This window comes from Mizuhopecten yessoensis, unplaced genomic scaffold, assembly GCF_002113885.1.
Source record: "Mizuhopecten yessoensis strain PY_sf001 unplaced genomic scaffold, ASM211388v2 scaffold35, whole genome shotgun sequence".
Taxonomy (NCBI): domain Eukaryota; kingdom Metazoa; phylum Mollusca; class Bivalvia; order Pectinida; family Pectinidae; genus Mizuhopecten; species Mizuhopecten yessoensis.
Window position 1 is genome coordinate 20673 of NW_018403345.1, and position 13327 is coordinate 33999.

Sequence of the window (13327 nt, forward strand, 5' to 3'; positions counted from 1 at the left end):
AATTTAACCAACACAGACATCAAGGCAATTTAACCAACACAGACATCAAGGTAATTTAACCAACACAGACATCAAGGTAATTTAACCAACACAGACATCAAGGCAAGGTTACCTTATGTAAACAAGAAGATTTCAGAGTAACATAAAGATAAAAACAGAGATATGAAGATAACTTAAGGATCACACATGTTAAAATGTCTTTCTTAAAAGTTTGTGAAACAACATTCAAAACAAAATTAAAGGTTTTTGATTTAAGATTTAACATTTAACATTTAAGTAACAGTGGTTGATTTGAGATTGATTGATGTGGCCTTACTCTGGACATGTAGCTGGTGGATCTGTTTGACCCCCGGACGGTCACGGTCATAACACGTGTAGTTCCCTGTGTGGTGTACTCCAACATTGTCAAAGTAGAGGGTTCCATCGCTGAAAACCTGGCAAAGACATTAATTTCAGTAGGGAGATATAGATTTTATACTGTATAACGTCAACTGTCACGGTAACTAGATATCATAGATTGTATACTGATAACATCAACTGTCTCAGTAACCAGATATCATAGATTGTATACTGATAATATCAAATGTCTCAGTAACCAGATATCATAGATTGAATACTGATAACATCAAATGTCTCAGTAATCAGATATCATAGATTGTATACTGATAATATCAACTGACACAGTAACCAGATATCAGTTTACAATCTATGATATGTGGTTACTGAGACAGTTTATGTTATCAGTATACAATCTGATATCTAGTTACTGAGACAGTTTATGTTATCAGTATACAATCTGATATCTAGTCACTGAGACAGTTGATGTTTTCAGTATACAATCTATAATATCTGGTTACTGAGGCAGTTGGTGTTATCAGTATACAATCTGATATCTAGTCACTGAGACAGTTGATGTTATATCATAGATTGTATACTGATAACATCAACTGACTCAGTAACCAGATATCATAGATTGAATACTGATAACATCAAATGTCTCAGTAACTAGATATCATAGATTGTAAACTGATATAACATCAACTGTCTCAGTAACCAGATATCATAGATTGTATACAGATAGATTGTATACTGATTGATTATATACTGTTAACATCAACTGTCTCAGTAACTAGATATCATAGATTGTATAATTATAACATCAACTGTCTCAGTAACTAGATATCATAGATTGTATACTGATAACATCAACTGGCTCAGTAACTAGATATCATAGATTGTATACTGATAACATCAACTGGCTCAGTAACTAGATATCATAGATTGTATACTGATAACATCAACTGTCTCAGTAACTAGATATCATAGATTGTATACTGATAATATCAAATGTCTCAGTAACCAGATATCATAGATTGTATACTGATAATATCAAATGTCTCAGTAACCAGATATCATAGATTGTATACTGATAACATCAAATGTCTCAGTAACCAGATATCATAGATTGTATACTGATAGATTGTATACTGATAGATTGTATACTGATAACATCAACTGTCTCAGTAACTAGATATCATAGATTGTATACTGATAACATCAAATGTCTCAGTAACCAGATATCATAGATTGTATACTGATAATATCAAATGTCTCAGTAACCAGATATCATAGATTGTATACTGATAACATCAAATGTCTCAGTAACCAGATATCATAGATTGTATACTGATAGATTGTATACTCATAGATTGTATACTGATAACATCAACTGTCTCAGTAACTAGATATCATAGATTGTATACTGATAACATCAACTGACTCAGTAACCAGATATCATAGATTGTATACTGATAACATCAACTGTCTCAGTAACTAGATATCATAGATTGTATACTGATAGATTGTATACTGATAGATTGTATACTGATAGATTGTATACTGATAACATCAACTGTCTCAGTAACTAGATATCATAGATTGTATACTGATAACATCAACTGTCTCAGTAACTAGATATCATAGATTGTATACTGATAACATCAACTGACTCAGTAACTAGATATCATAGATTGTATACTGATAACATCAACTGACTCAGTAACTAGATATCATAGATTGTATACTGATAGATTGTATACTGATAGATTGTATACTGATAGATTGTATACTGATAACATCAACTGTCTCAGTAACTAGATATCATAGATTGTATACTGATAACATCAACTGTCTCAGTAACTAGATATCATAGATTGTATACTGATAACATCAACTGACTCAGTAACTAGATATCATAGATTGTATACTGATAACATCAACTGACTCAGTAACTAGATATCATAGATTGTATACTGATAACATCAACTGACTCAGTAACTAGATATCATAGATTGTATACTGATAACATCAACTGACTCAGTAACTAGATATCATAGATTGTATACTGATAACATCAACTGACTCAGTAACTAGATATCATAGATTGTATACTGATAACATCAACTGACTCAGTAACTAGATATCATAGATTGTATACTGATAACATCAACTGACTCAGTAACTAGATATCATAGATTGTATACTGATAACATCAACTGACTCAGTAACTAGATATCATAGATTGTATACTGATAACATCAACTGACTCAGTAACTAGATATCATAGATTGTATACTGATAACATCAACTGACTCAGTAACTAGATATCATAGATTGTATACTGATAACATCAACTGACTCAGTAACTAGATATCATAGATTGTATACTGATAACATCAACTGACTCAGTAACCAGATATCATAGATTGTATACTGATAGATTGTATACTGATAGATTGTATACTGATAACATCAACTGTCTCAGTAACTAGATATCATAGATTGTATACTGATAACATCAACTGACTCAGTAACTAGATATCATAGATTGTATACTGATAACATCAACTGACTCAGTAACTAGATATCATAGATTGTATACTGATAACATCAACTGGCTCAGTAACTAGATATCATAGATTGTATACTGATAACATCAACTGGCTCAGTAACTAGATATCATAGATTGTATACTGATAATATCAAATGTCTCAGTAACCAGATATCATAGATTGTATGCTGATAATATCAAATGTCTCAGTAACCAGATATCATAGATTGTATACTGATAACATCAAATGTCTCAGTAACCAGATATCATAGATTGTATACTGATAGATTGTATACTGATATATTGTATACTGATAACATCAACTGTCTCAGTAACTAGATATATAGATTGTATACTGATAACATTAACTGTCTCAGAAACTATATATCAGATTGTATACTGATAACATCAACTGACTCAGTAACTAGATATCAGATTGTATACTGATATAACATCAACTGACTCAGTAACCAGATATCATAGATTGTATACTGATAGATTGTATACTGATAGATTGTATACTGATATAACATCAACTGACTCGGATATCAAAGGATGCATGTCTATAACCATAAAAACTCATTTAACTTGTATGTTTTTTGGTAGAAATGAATTTTGAATTTTAGGGTGCATGAATTATATTGCTGGTAATCTTTTCAGGTTTTTTTATTTTTTAGAAAGATTGTCGATTTGCTTGGTCCACCATCTTTGAAAGACAGTGTTTCCTCTGGATCCCTTTGTACACAGTCATTAACTACAAGTTAACAAGTAAACTTGATGTAGTTGTTAATTAGATGTAGGATGTATAGTGATTACAGAACTTTGGTAGCCTGATATAGAATATTTTATAAGTAGCTACACTGGGAACGTAAGAGTTAATTACGCGTTAAGACACATGAGGTACATTGGGACTTCACAGAAGGAATACGTACAGCTATGTCGGGGAAGCTGACCATGGCCACATCAATAGTGTGTCTCTCCCACACAACCTCTGACCCCTCTGTGGGATGGATACCACACTGGATCTCCAGACCGTTACCCATGGTAGCCAGGATGGGGATAAGCTCCACTTTCTGTCTCATTACCTCTTCAGGGATGTCTACAACACAAAGCAGCAATATTAAGAAATATTTAACATACAGGGATCTCTACAAGCCAAAACAGGAAAATCTGTAGCAGACATGGATATGAAAATATTCTTATTCAGATATGACCACTGACAACTTACGATCGTAATCAAGTGCCAACTTCATCATATATGATGCACAGTGATCAAGATGAACACAAACTGAAACGTGGTAAGTAATGAATTTTAACACACGTTCTGATTTTGTCAATGACCTCTGTCCTCGAACTATGCAAGATATATTTCGTACCGAAAGCCTTGACAAACTCGTTCTTGTCCATACTGCCGTCATCATTTCTACTGTCATCAAACTTCATGATGTCCACCAGGGTACATTTGTCGGACAGTTTGCCAAACTTGTTGATTACTTGTGTCTCCCACAGTTCCTGTGTGTTCACGGCTCCGTCCATGTCCCTATCGTAGTAGCTGAACATCAGCGTGGCGATGTATTCTTTGTCTAGGAAATACACAGGTGAAAGGGTCAAGCTGGTGATAATGGTGATTGTTAGAAAACATTTGTTTTCATTTCATTGTTCATTATGGTATTAAAAGCAATTCTTAAAATGTAACTGTTTAAACAATTAAAATAGAGGACAGTACATACATGTAATCTAATTTTTATGACTGTTCCTCGCTAGTAACATAAGGGATATTCTAAATATTTACTATAAGGAGGCTGTATATGTATACTATATGTCAGTAGTAGATAGACTCACAGTGAGTAATGTATACTATATGTCAGTAGTAGATAGACTCACAGTGAGTGATGTATACTTTGTCAGTAGTAGATAGACTCACAGTGAGTGATGTATACTATATGTCAGTAGTAGATAGACTCACAGTGAGTGATGTATACTATATGTCAGTAGTAGATAGACTCACAGTGAGTGATGTATACTATATGTCAGTAGTAGATAGACTCACAGTGAGTGATGTATACTATATGTCAGTAGTAGATAGACTCACAGTGAGTGATGTATACTATATGTCAGTAGTAGATAGACTCACAGTGAGTGATGTATACTATATGTCAGTAGTAGATAGACTCACAGTGAGTGATGTATACTATATGTCAGTAGTAGATAGACTCACAGTGAGTGATGTATACTATATGTCAGTAGTAGATAGACTCACAGTGAGTGATGTATACTATATGTCAGTAGTAGATAGACTCACAGTGAGTGATGTATACTATATGTCAGTAGTAGATAGACTCACAGTGAGTGATGTATACTATATGTCAGTAGTAGATAGACTCACAGTGAGTGATGTATACTATATGTCAGTAGTAGATAGACTCACAGTGAGTGATGTATACTATATGTCAGTAGTAGATAGACTCACAGTGAGTGATGTATACTATATGTCAGTAGTAGATAGACTCACAGTGAGTGATGTATACTATATGTCAGTAGTAGATAGACTCACAGTGAGTGATGTATACTATATGTCAGTAGTAGATAGACTCACAGTGAGTGATGTATACTATATGTCAGTAGTAGATAGACTCACAGTGAGTGATGTATACTATATGTCAGTAGTAGATAGACTCACAGTGAGTGATGTATACTATATGTCAGTAGTAGATAGACTCACAGTGAGTGATGTATACTATATGTCAGTAGTAGATAGACTCACAGTGAGTGATGTATACTATATGTCAGTAGTAGATAGACTCACAGTGAGTGATGTATACTATATGTCAGTAGTAGATAGACTCACAGTGAGTGATGTATACTATATGTCAGTAGTAGATAGACTCACAGTGAGTGATGTATACTATATGTCAGTAGTAGATAGACTCACAGTGAGTGATGTATACTATATGTCAGTAGTAGATGTGGACACTTACTTGGTACCTGTGTCTTGTCGCAATCTTTGCGCCCAAACCTAACACAGTGATATCTCAGCAGGTCAGCCTTGAACTTGATGTAGTCCTCATCTGTACACAGAGAATCTCCAGCCTCCATAATTGGCTTCACGCCCATGATCTTCTTTTCCAGGTCTGTCATATCATTGTAATCTTCATTCTCCTCCTCCTCCTCTTCATCATCTACATCCTCGTCATCATCTTCATCATAATCTCCCTCTGATGGAGTCTCCTCCTCAGACGAAGCTCCTGGTGTTATCTCAGCAGCTCCAGGTCCTGCCTTCTTGACATCACTCGTAACTGTTTGTTCCATCTTTTGGGCCCCTCCCTCGATCACCAAGTTCTCCTGAGGGATGACTTCATTCCCTGTCTCCTCTGGAGCTGGACTCTGTGACTGTGGTATGTCCACAGAGCTTCCGATCTGGATGTTGACGGGTGTTGGCTTGTCCTCCTCACTGCCGAGTCCTGGAGCCTTGGGTTCCTCTGCTAAAAGTAAAAACATAAACATGCAACATCATGTAATCCTAACTTCCTATATGAGCGTAAGAGAACATATTCACACTTCTCTACAGACCTGAATACCGGTATAACTATATTTAGCTTGACCTGATGATGTAGAGGTTTTTACCTCGATCACTAATAATGTAGAAATATTTACCTGGGCACCTGGTAATGTAGAAATATTTACCTGGGCACCTGATAATGTAGAAATATTTACCTGGGCACCTGATGATGTAGAAGTTGAGTTTTTTGTCCGGCAGACATGATGCCTCGTTATACAGACTACAGCCTCCTGTCTGGTAGTCAAACTTGAAGCCGACACAATCACTGCAGGCGTCTCTACACTGGCCAATGGTGTCAGTGCTACTAGACACAATACTGCACGGGTCATTGGAGGACATCTTCACCTCTTCATACTTACACTCTACAACACAAAATAGTACCATGATAACCCTATCAAATATACCAATATTTACCATCAGAACAAGCACCATGATAAACCTCCCGATCAAATATACCAATATTTACCTTTAGCCCAAGCACCATTATAACCTTCCCTATCAAGTATACCAATATTTACCATCGGACCAAGTGCCATGATAAACCTCCCTATCAAATATACCAATATTTACCATCAGACCAAGCACCATGATAACCCTCCTCATCAAATATACCAACATTAACCATCAGACCAGACACCATGATAAACTTCCTGATCAAATATACCAATATTTACCTTTAGACCAAGCACCATTATAACCTTCCCTATCAAGTATACCAATATTTACCATCAGACCAAGCACCATAATAACATTCCCTATCAAATATACCAATATTTACCATCAGACCAAGCACCATGATAACATTCCCTATAAAATAAACCAATATTTACCATCAGACCAAGCACCATAACATTCCCTATCAAATATACCAATATTTACCATCAGACCAAGCACCATAACATTCCCTATCAAATATACCAATATTTACCTTTAGAACAAGCACCATTATAACCCTCCCTTTCAAAAATACCAATATTTACCGTCAGACCAAGCACCATGATAATCCTCACTATCAAATATACCAATATTTACCATCAGACCAAGCACCATGATAACCCTCCCCATCAAATATACCAATATTTACCTTTAGACCAAGCACCATGATAATCCTCCCGATCAAATATACCAAAGTTTACCATCAGATCAAGCACCATGATAAACCTCCCGATCAAATATACCAATATTTACCTTTAGACCAAGAACAATGAAAAACCTCACTATCAAATATACCAATATTTACCTTTAGACCAAGTTCCATGATAACCCTCCCTATCAAATATACCAATATTTACCATTAGACCAAGCACCATGAAAAACCTCACTATCAAATATACCAATATTTACCTTTAGACCAAGTGCCATGATAACCCTCCCTATCAAATATACCAATATTTACCTTTAGAACAAGCACCATGATAACCCTCCCTTTCAAATATATAACCAATATTTACCATCAGACCCAACACCAGGATAACCTTCCCAATCAAATATACCAATATTTACCGTCAGACCAAGCACCATGATAACCCTCCCTATCAAATATACCAATATTTAAATTTAGACCAAGCACCAAGGTAACCCTCCCTATCAAATATACCAATATTTACCATCAGATCAAGCACCATGATAACCCTCCCTATCAAATATACCAATATTTACCATCAGACCAAGCACCATGATAACCCTCTCTATCAAATATACCAATATTTAAATTTAGACCAAGCACCAAGGTAACACTCCCTATCAAATATACCAATATCTATTTTTAGAACAAATCTTGATTCCCTCGAATATTTACTGTGGGTATTGGCTCTGTAACAGCTGTACACAATGGGTATTTCATGCTGTATTGACAGTGAATTCATCTGGTAGGCAAAATGTAACCCATGGGTAGACATTGTTGACTTCTAGGCCATGTAAGGCTTATATACTTCTTAAAAATCTCCAGCAATCATTGAAGTTTTTATTTCTGATTACCTGCTGGGTTGGTACAGCGGCGTACGTAGTAGTTTTCCTTCCTCTTGTCCAGCATATTGATACACGATTTGTCAAAGTAAAGGTCACAGCTGCCTGCCTGGTCCATCTTGTACTTAAAGGCTTCACAGCTACTGAGGACGCAGACGTCGTGACATTCGACTAAGTTCTCCGTGCTAGTAGACGAGGTGCTACACATGAAGGGTGCGCTCCCCGGAATGATCTCTATGTACTCGCACTTGGACCCTACAACATATATTTATACATTCATTGTTCTGAAAATTCAACATGAAATCATAACCTTTAGAAAATTACATTGATCACAATTATTCCAAACCTACTGACAAGCTTCTGTATACAAACCTACTGACAAGCTTCTGTATACAAACCTACTGACAAGCTTCTGTATACAAACCTGCACACAAGTTTCTGTATACAAACCTACTGACAAGCTTCTGTATACAAACCTACTGACAAGCTTCTGTATACAAACCTACTGACAAGCTTCTGTTATAAGTGTTTAGCAGTATGCTTACCGGTATGATCGCATTTCTGTACGAAGTGGGCCACACCCTTCTCATCCAGCATGGCGGTGCAGGCCTTGTTGTTGTGGACCTCACAGTCCCCGCTCTCCGGCACGTAGGTGAAGGCATGACAGCCATTACACTGCTCCTTACACTGGTCAAGAGTCTGTTCTGTCCTCGTACGGATGTTACATGTAGCAAATACCTGCTCCGCTGATACACGCACTTCCTCAAACTCACAGCGAGGGTCTGTAAACAGCATTTATAGCATCAACAACAAATACACACGCTTTTACTTCAAAATAAATCAAGTGGGACCTTTTTACCCTTTAACCTTGACCCATATAACCACCATAACCAACCAGATTTTAAACTTGGTGTTACCATACTTAGGTGTAAATACACACTTAATCTGTTGAAGAGTTCATGGTACCACACTGATTAATATACAACCCTCTGAACTATTTGGGGGTAGAGGGTAAAACAACAGCAAGATATTCAACAATTTAACAGGAGAGCCCCTAGCGACCAGGCTCTCGGCCTACATGGCGCTCCTTACCACCACATTGAACTCTAGTGACCAGGCTATCAGTCTACATGGTGCTCCCTACCACCACATCAAACTCTAGCGACCAGGCTATCAGCCTACATGGCACTCCCTACCACCACATTGAACTCTGGCAACCAGGCTATCAGCCTACATGGCGCTCCCTACCACCACATTGAACTCTGGCGACCAGGCTATCAGCCTACATGGCGCTCCCTACCACCACACTGAACTCAAGCGACCAGGCTATCAGCCTGCATGGAGCTCCCTACTACCACACTGAACTCTAACGACCAGGCTATCAGCCTACATGGAGCTCCCTACCCCCACACTGAACTCTAGTGACCAGGCTATCAGCCTACATGGAGCTCCCTACCACCACACTGAACTCTAGTGACCAGGCTATCAGTCTACATGGCGCTCCCTACCACCACACTGAACTCTAGCTACCAGGTTATTAGCCTACATGGAGCTCCCTACCACCACATTGAACTCTAACGACAAGGCTATCAGCCTACATGCCGCTCCCTACCACCACAATGAACTCTAGCTACCAGGCTATCAGCCTACCTGGGGCTCCCTACAACCACACTGAACTCTAACTACCAGGCTATTAGCCCACATGGAGCTCCCTACCACCACATTGGACTCTAACGACCAGGCTATCAGCCTGCATGGAGCTCCCTACTACCACACTGAACTCTAACAACCAGGCTATCAGCCTACGTGGAGCTCCTTACCACCACACTGAACTCTAACGACCAAGCTATCAGCCTACATGGCGCTCCCTACTACCACATTGAACGCAATGACCAGGCTATCAGCCTACATGGAGCTCCCTACCACCACACTGAACTCTGACGACCAGGCTATCAGCCTACTTGGAGCTCCCTACCACCACACTGAACTCTAACGACCAGGCTATCAGCCTACATGGGGCTCCCTACCACAACACTGAACTCTAGCGACCAGGCTATCAGCCTACATGGAGCTCCCTACCCCCACACTGAACTCTAGCGACCAGGCTATCAGCCTACATGGAGCTCCTTACCACCACACTGAACTTTAACCACCAGGCTATCAGCCTACATGGAGCTCCCTACCACCACACTGAACTCTAGCGACCAGGCTATCAGCCTACATGGCGCTTTCTACCACCACACTGAACTCTAGCGACCAGGCTATCAGCCTACATGGTGCTTCTGTAGAAATCTTGCCAGCACAGTTTTTATCTGACAGTTTCTTTACATTGATGATGGTATTGTTCCACCCTGAGATTTATAATGGAATCTTCCTGCCTTTGATGTGAACTGATAGACTGTGTTGTGTGTGGGTGCCAATTAGCAAGGTTAATTCAGATCTCCAGCCTCTGAAGCTTTTGCTATGGTAATGAATCATCAGCAGGGGAATTAAAAGGTCAAATATGACTTGTCCCCAACAGGGTCGCTATTGATTTCCTCCTGTGTGGCCATACCTACAAGCATTTGACAGGGCACCCCCCATAGACAAATTATTATTGTGATTGATTATGTAACAACGTGTTTGATTTTGTCACCCCATGCATCACCTAAATTGACTTGCATTCTTTGTACTTTCATATTTCAGAACTTTTCAATAATATGTTGGGTAATTGCACACACCATGCAGAAATAGCTTTTAGACTCCAACTGTTAACCGACAAAAGCATAATGACAAAACAAAGCAGTTCAATATTGAACTGAAACATTTGTCCAGATTAGACAGGGTGTTAGTAAACCTGTCTAGCCACTGCAAGCCGTTTCTTTGTCTGAATTGGGTTTTTTTTAACTTTAAGCCAATTTTTCCACTTTGGGGCTTGCCCCGCAGGTTCATTAAAGAAGTGGAACCAAATCATCTCAAAATTGATTACTTTTCTTTGACCATGGTTGTTTTTTGTAAAATTTTATCAAAATTGGTGCAGCAGTGTTCATAAGAAGTGAAAAATGTGAATTGTTTACAAACAACACATCATAATGTACAATAAAGGCAACTGCAATAGGTAACATGAGACCATGTCAGACAATTTAGAAGGCTTGTAACCCAATGAAAAGGTCAGATGATATAGAAGGCTTGTAACCCAATGAAAAGGTCAGACGATCTAGAAGGCTTGTAACGCAATGAAAAGGTCAGATGATCTATAAGGCTTGTAACCCAATGAAAAGGTCAGATGATCTATAAGGCTTGTAACCCAATGAAAAGATCAGACGATCTAGAAGGCTTGTAACCCAATGAAAAGGTCAGATGATCTATAAGGCTTGTAACCCAATGAAAAGGTCAGATGATCTATAAGGCTTGTAACCCAATGAAAAGGTCAGACGATCTAGAAGGCTTGTAATGCAATGAAAAGATCAGACGATCTATAAGGCTTGTAACGCAATGAAAAGATCAGACGATCTATAAGGCTTGTAACCCAATGAAAACTTCATAATGAATCCTCCTTTGTTTATTTTCTTTATTGCAATGAACTAATGAATGAAGCAGTGATAGGGAAAGTGTTGCGTCTCTCTGCAAAGACGCTCCTAACTGTGTCCTACATTATAATGCTGTGCCAATCAATAGTTATCTGGGAAACATTTTATACATTTGTCAGCAAACTGTATCAAACCATCATCTGACATTTAAGTCATCATGAAGTTATGTGAATATCTGAAATATTCATAATATATTTCCTCAGAACAATTTAACCTTATTGCAATACAGTCATTTCAAAAGTCTGACAATTTTTTTCACTATCAAATAATTCTACTTTTTGCAAAACAAATATGTCATCACAAGTTTATGTACTTTTAGTGTTATCTTCTTGCATTTTTTGCTTTATGCTATGAATTCAAATGAATATTATTTTCAAGCCAAAAGCCATTGCACTTCAAAATGAAATAATTAAATTCTATGCTTGTTTTGTAATGATGCAGGCATTTAGCTGTACTCCTAACAATTTCTCCTGTGTCAGAAATAAACATGTCAACTCCTGGAGTCTTCCTACACTGAGGATACCGCCTCCTTCAGGTTAACGTGCAACTTGGCAGCCAATCACCATGGAGGATTCTGTCAAACTTCAGAACCACGTTTGATTTGGATGACACCAATTTGGGCCAACAAACAAACTTTACAATGACACCAATTTGGGCCAACAAACAAACTTTACAATGACAACAATTTGGGGCCAAGCCAAGACACTAACTTTACAATGACAAAAATTGTAAGTATCTTTTTGGCAGATCTGTTTTCTACATGAGATGAAATGTATTTTGAAATTGATTACCTATTTCCTTCCTGCAGCGTGCCTGATTGTAGAAGGTCATGTCTATGTTGGGTCTGTACACAATATCATCCTTGTTGTCGTACAAGGCACACTGACCAGTGGAGGCAGAGAACTCAAACGCCACGCAGAGACCTGTTACCTGGGCACGGTCACAGGACTCCAGACACTCTTCCAAGGTGCTGACTATAGTGAAAGTTACGTCGATTCCCCACAAGATGGCTTCTACACCTTGGCGTACCTCATACTCACACAGGGTTCCTACAGAAACAAGAGGCACATGGGCCTTAACAGTCACCTGATACATTTATACAGAGAGTTGATTTTGTTTTTAACACGAACAGAAATATTATTCAAAGTGACAAAAAACAATAAAACCACCTTATTCAATATCTAGCATACAGATTTAAGACTAAAAAGTATTTGAAACTAGCACCTCTGATTCTAAACAAGGAAAATGAAGAAATTTTAGCACACTGACTCCTTTGGGCCCCACCTTACAGCCCTTGGGGGTAGGGCTGGCTCAAAATTTTCAAAGTATCAAACTGTCAACTCA

General features: G+C 37.9%; 1 protein-coding gene across 1 annotated transcript in view; it reads right to left on the bottom strand.

Annotated features, from left to right (window-relative positions):
• Positions 1-13327, bottom strand: part of LOC110446331 — a 30526-nt gene that overhangs the window by 4832 nt on the left and 12367 nt on the right. Inside the window, exons 3-10 of the mRNA XM_021491480.1 lie at positions 12775-13032; positions 8960-9196; positions 8427-8669; positions 6605-6811; positions 5869-6372; positions 4267-4473; positions 3823-3989; positions 317-434 (exon numbers count right to left, since the gene is read on the bottom strand). Of these exons, the coding sequence (XP_021347155.1) occupies positions 317-434; positions 3823-3989; positions 4267-4473; positions 5869-6372; positions 6605-6811; positions 8427-8669; positions 8960-9196; positions 12775-13032 (1941 nt within the window). The remainder of the gene's footprint in view (positions 1-316; positions 435-3822; positions 3990-4266; positions 4474-5868; positions 6373-6604; positions 6812-8426; positions 8670-8959; positions 9197-12774; positions 13033-13327) is intronic.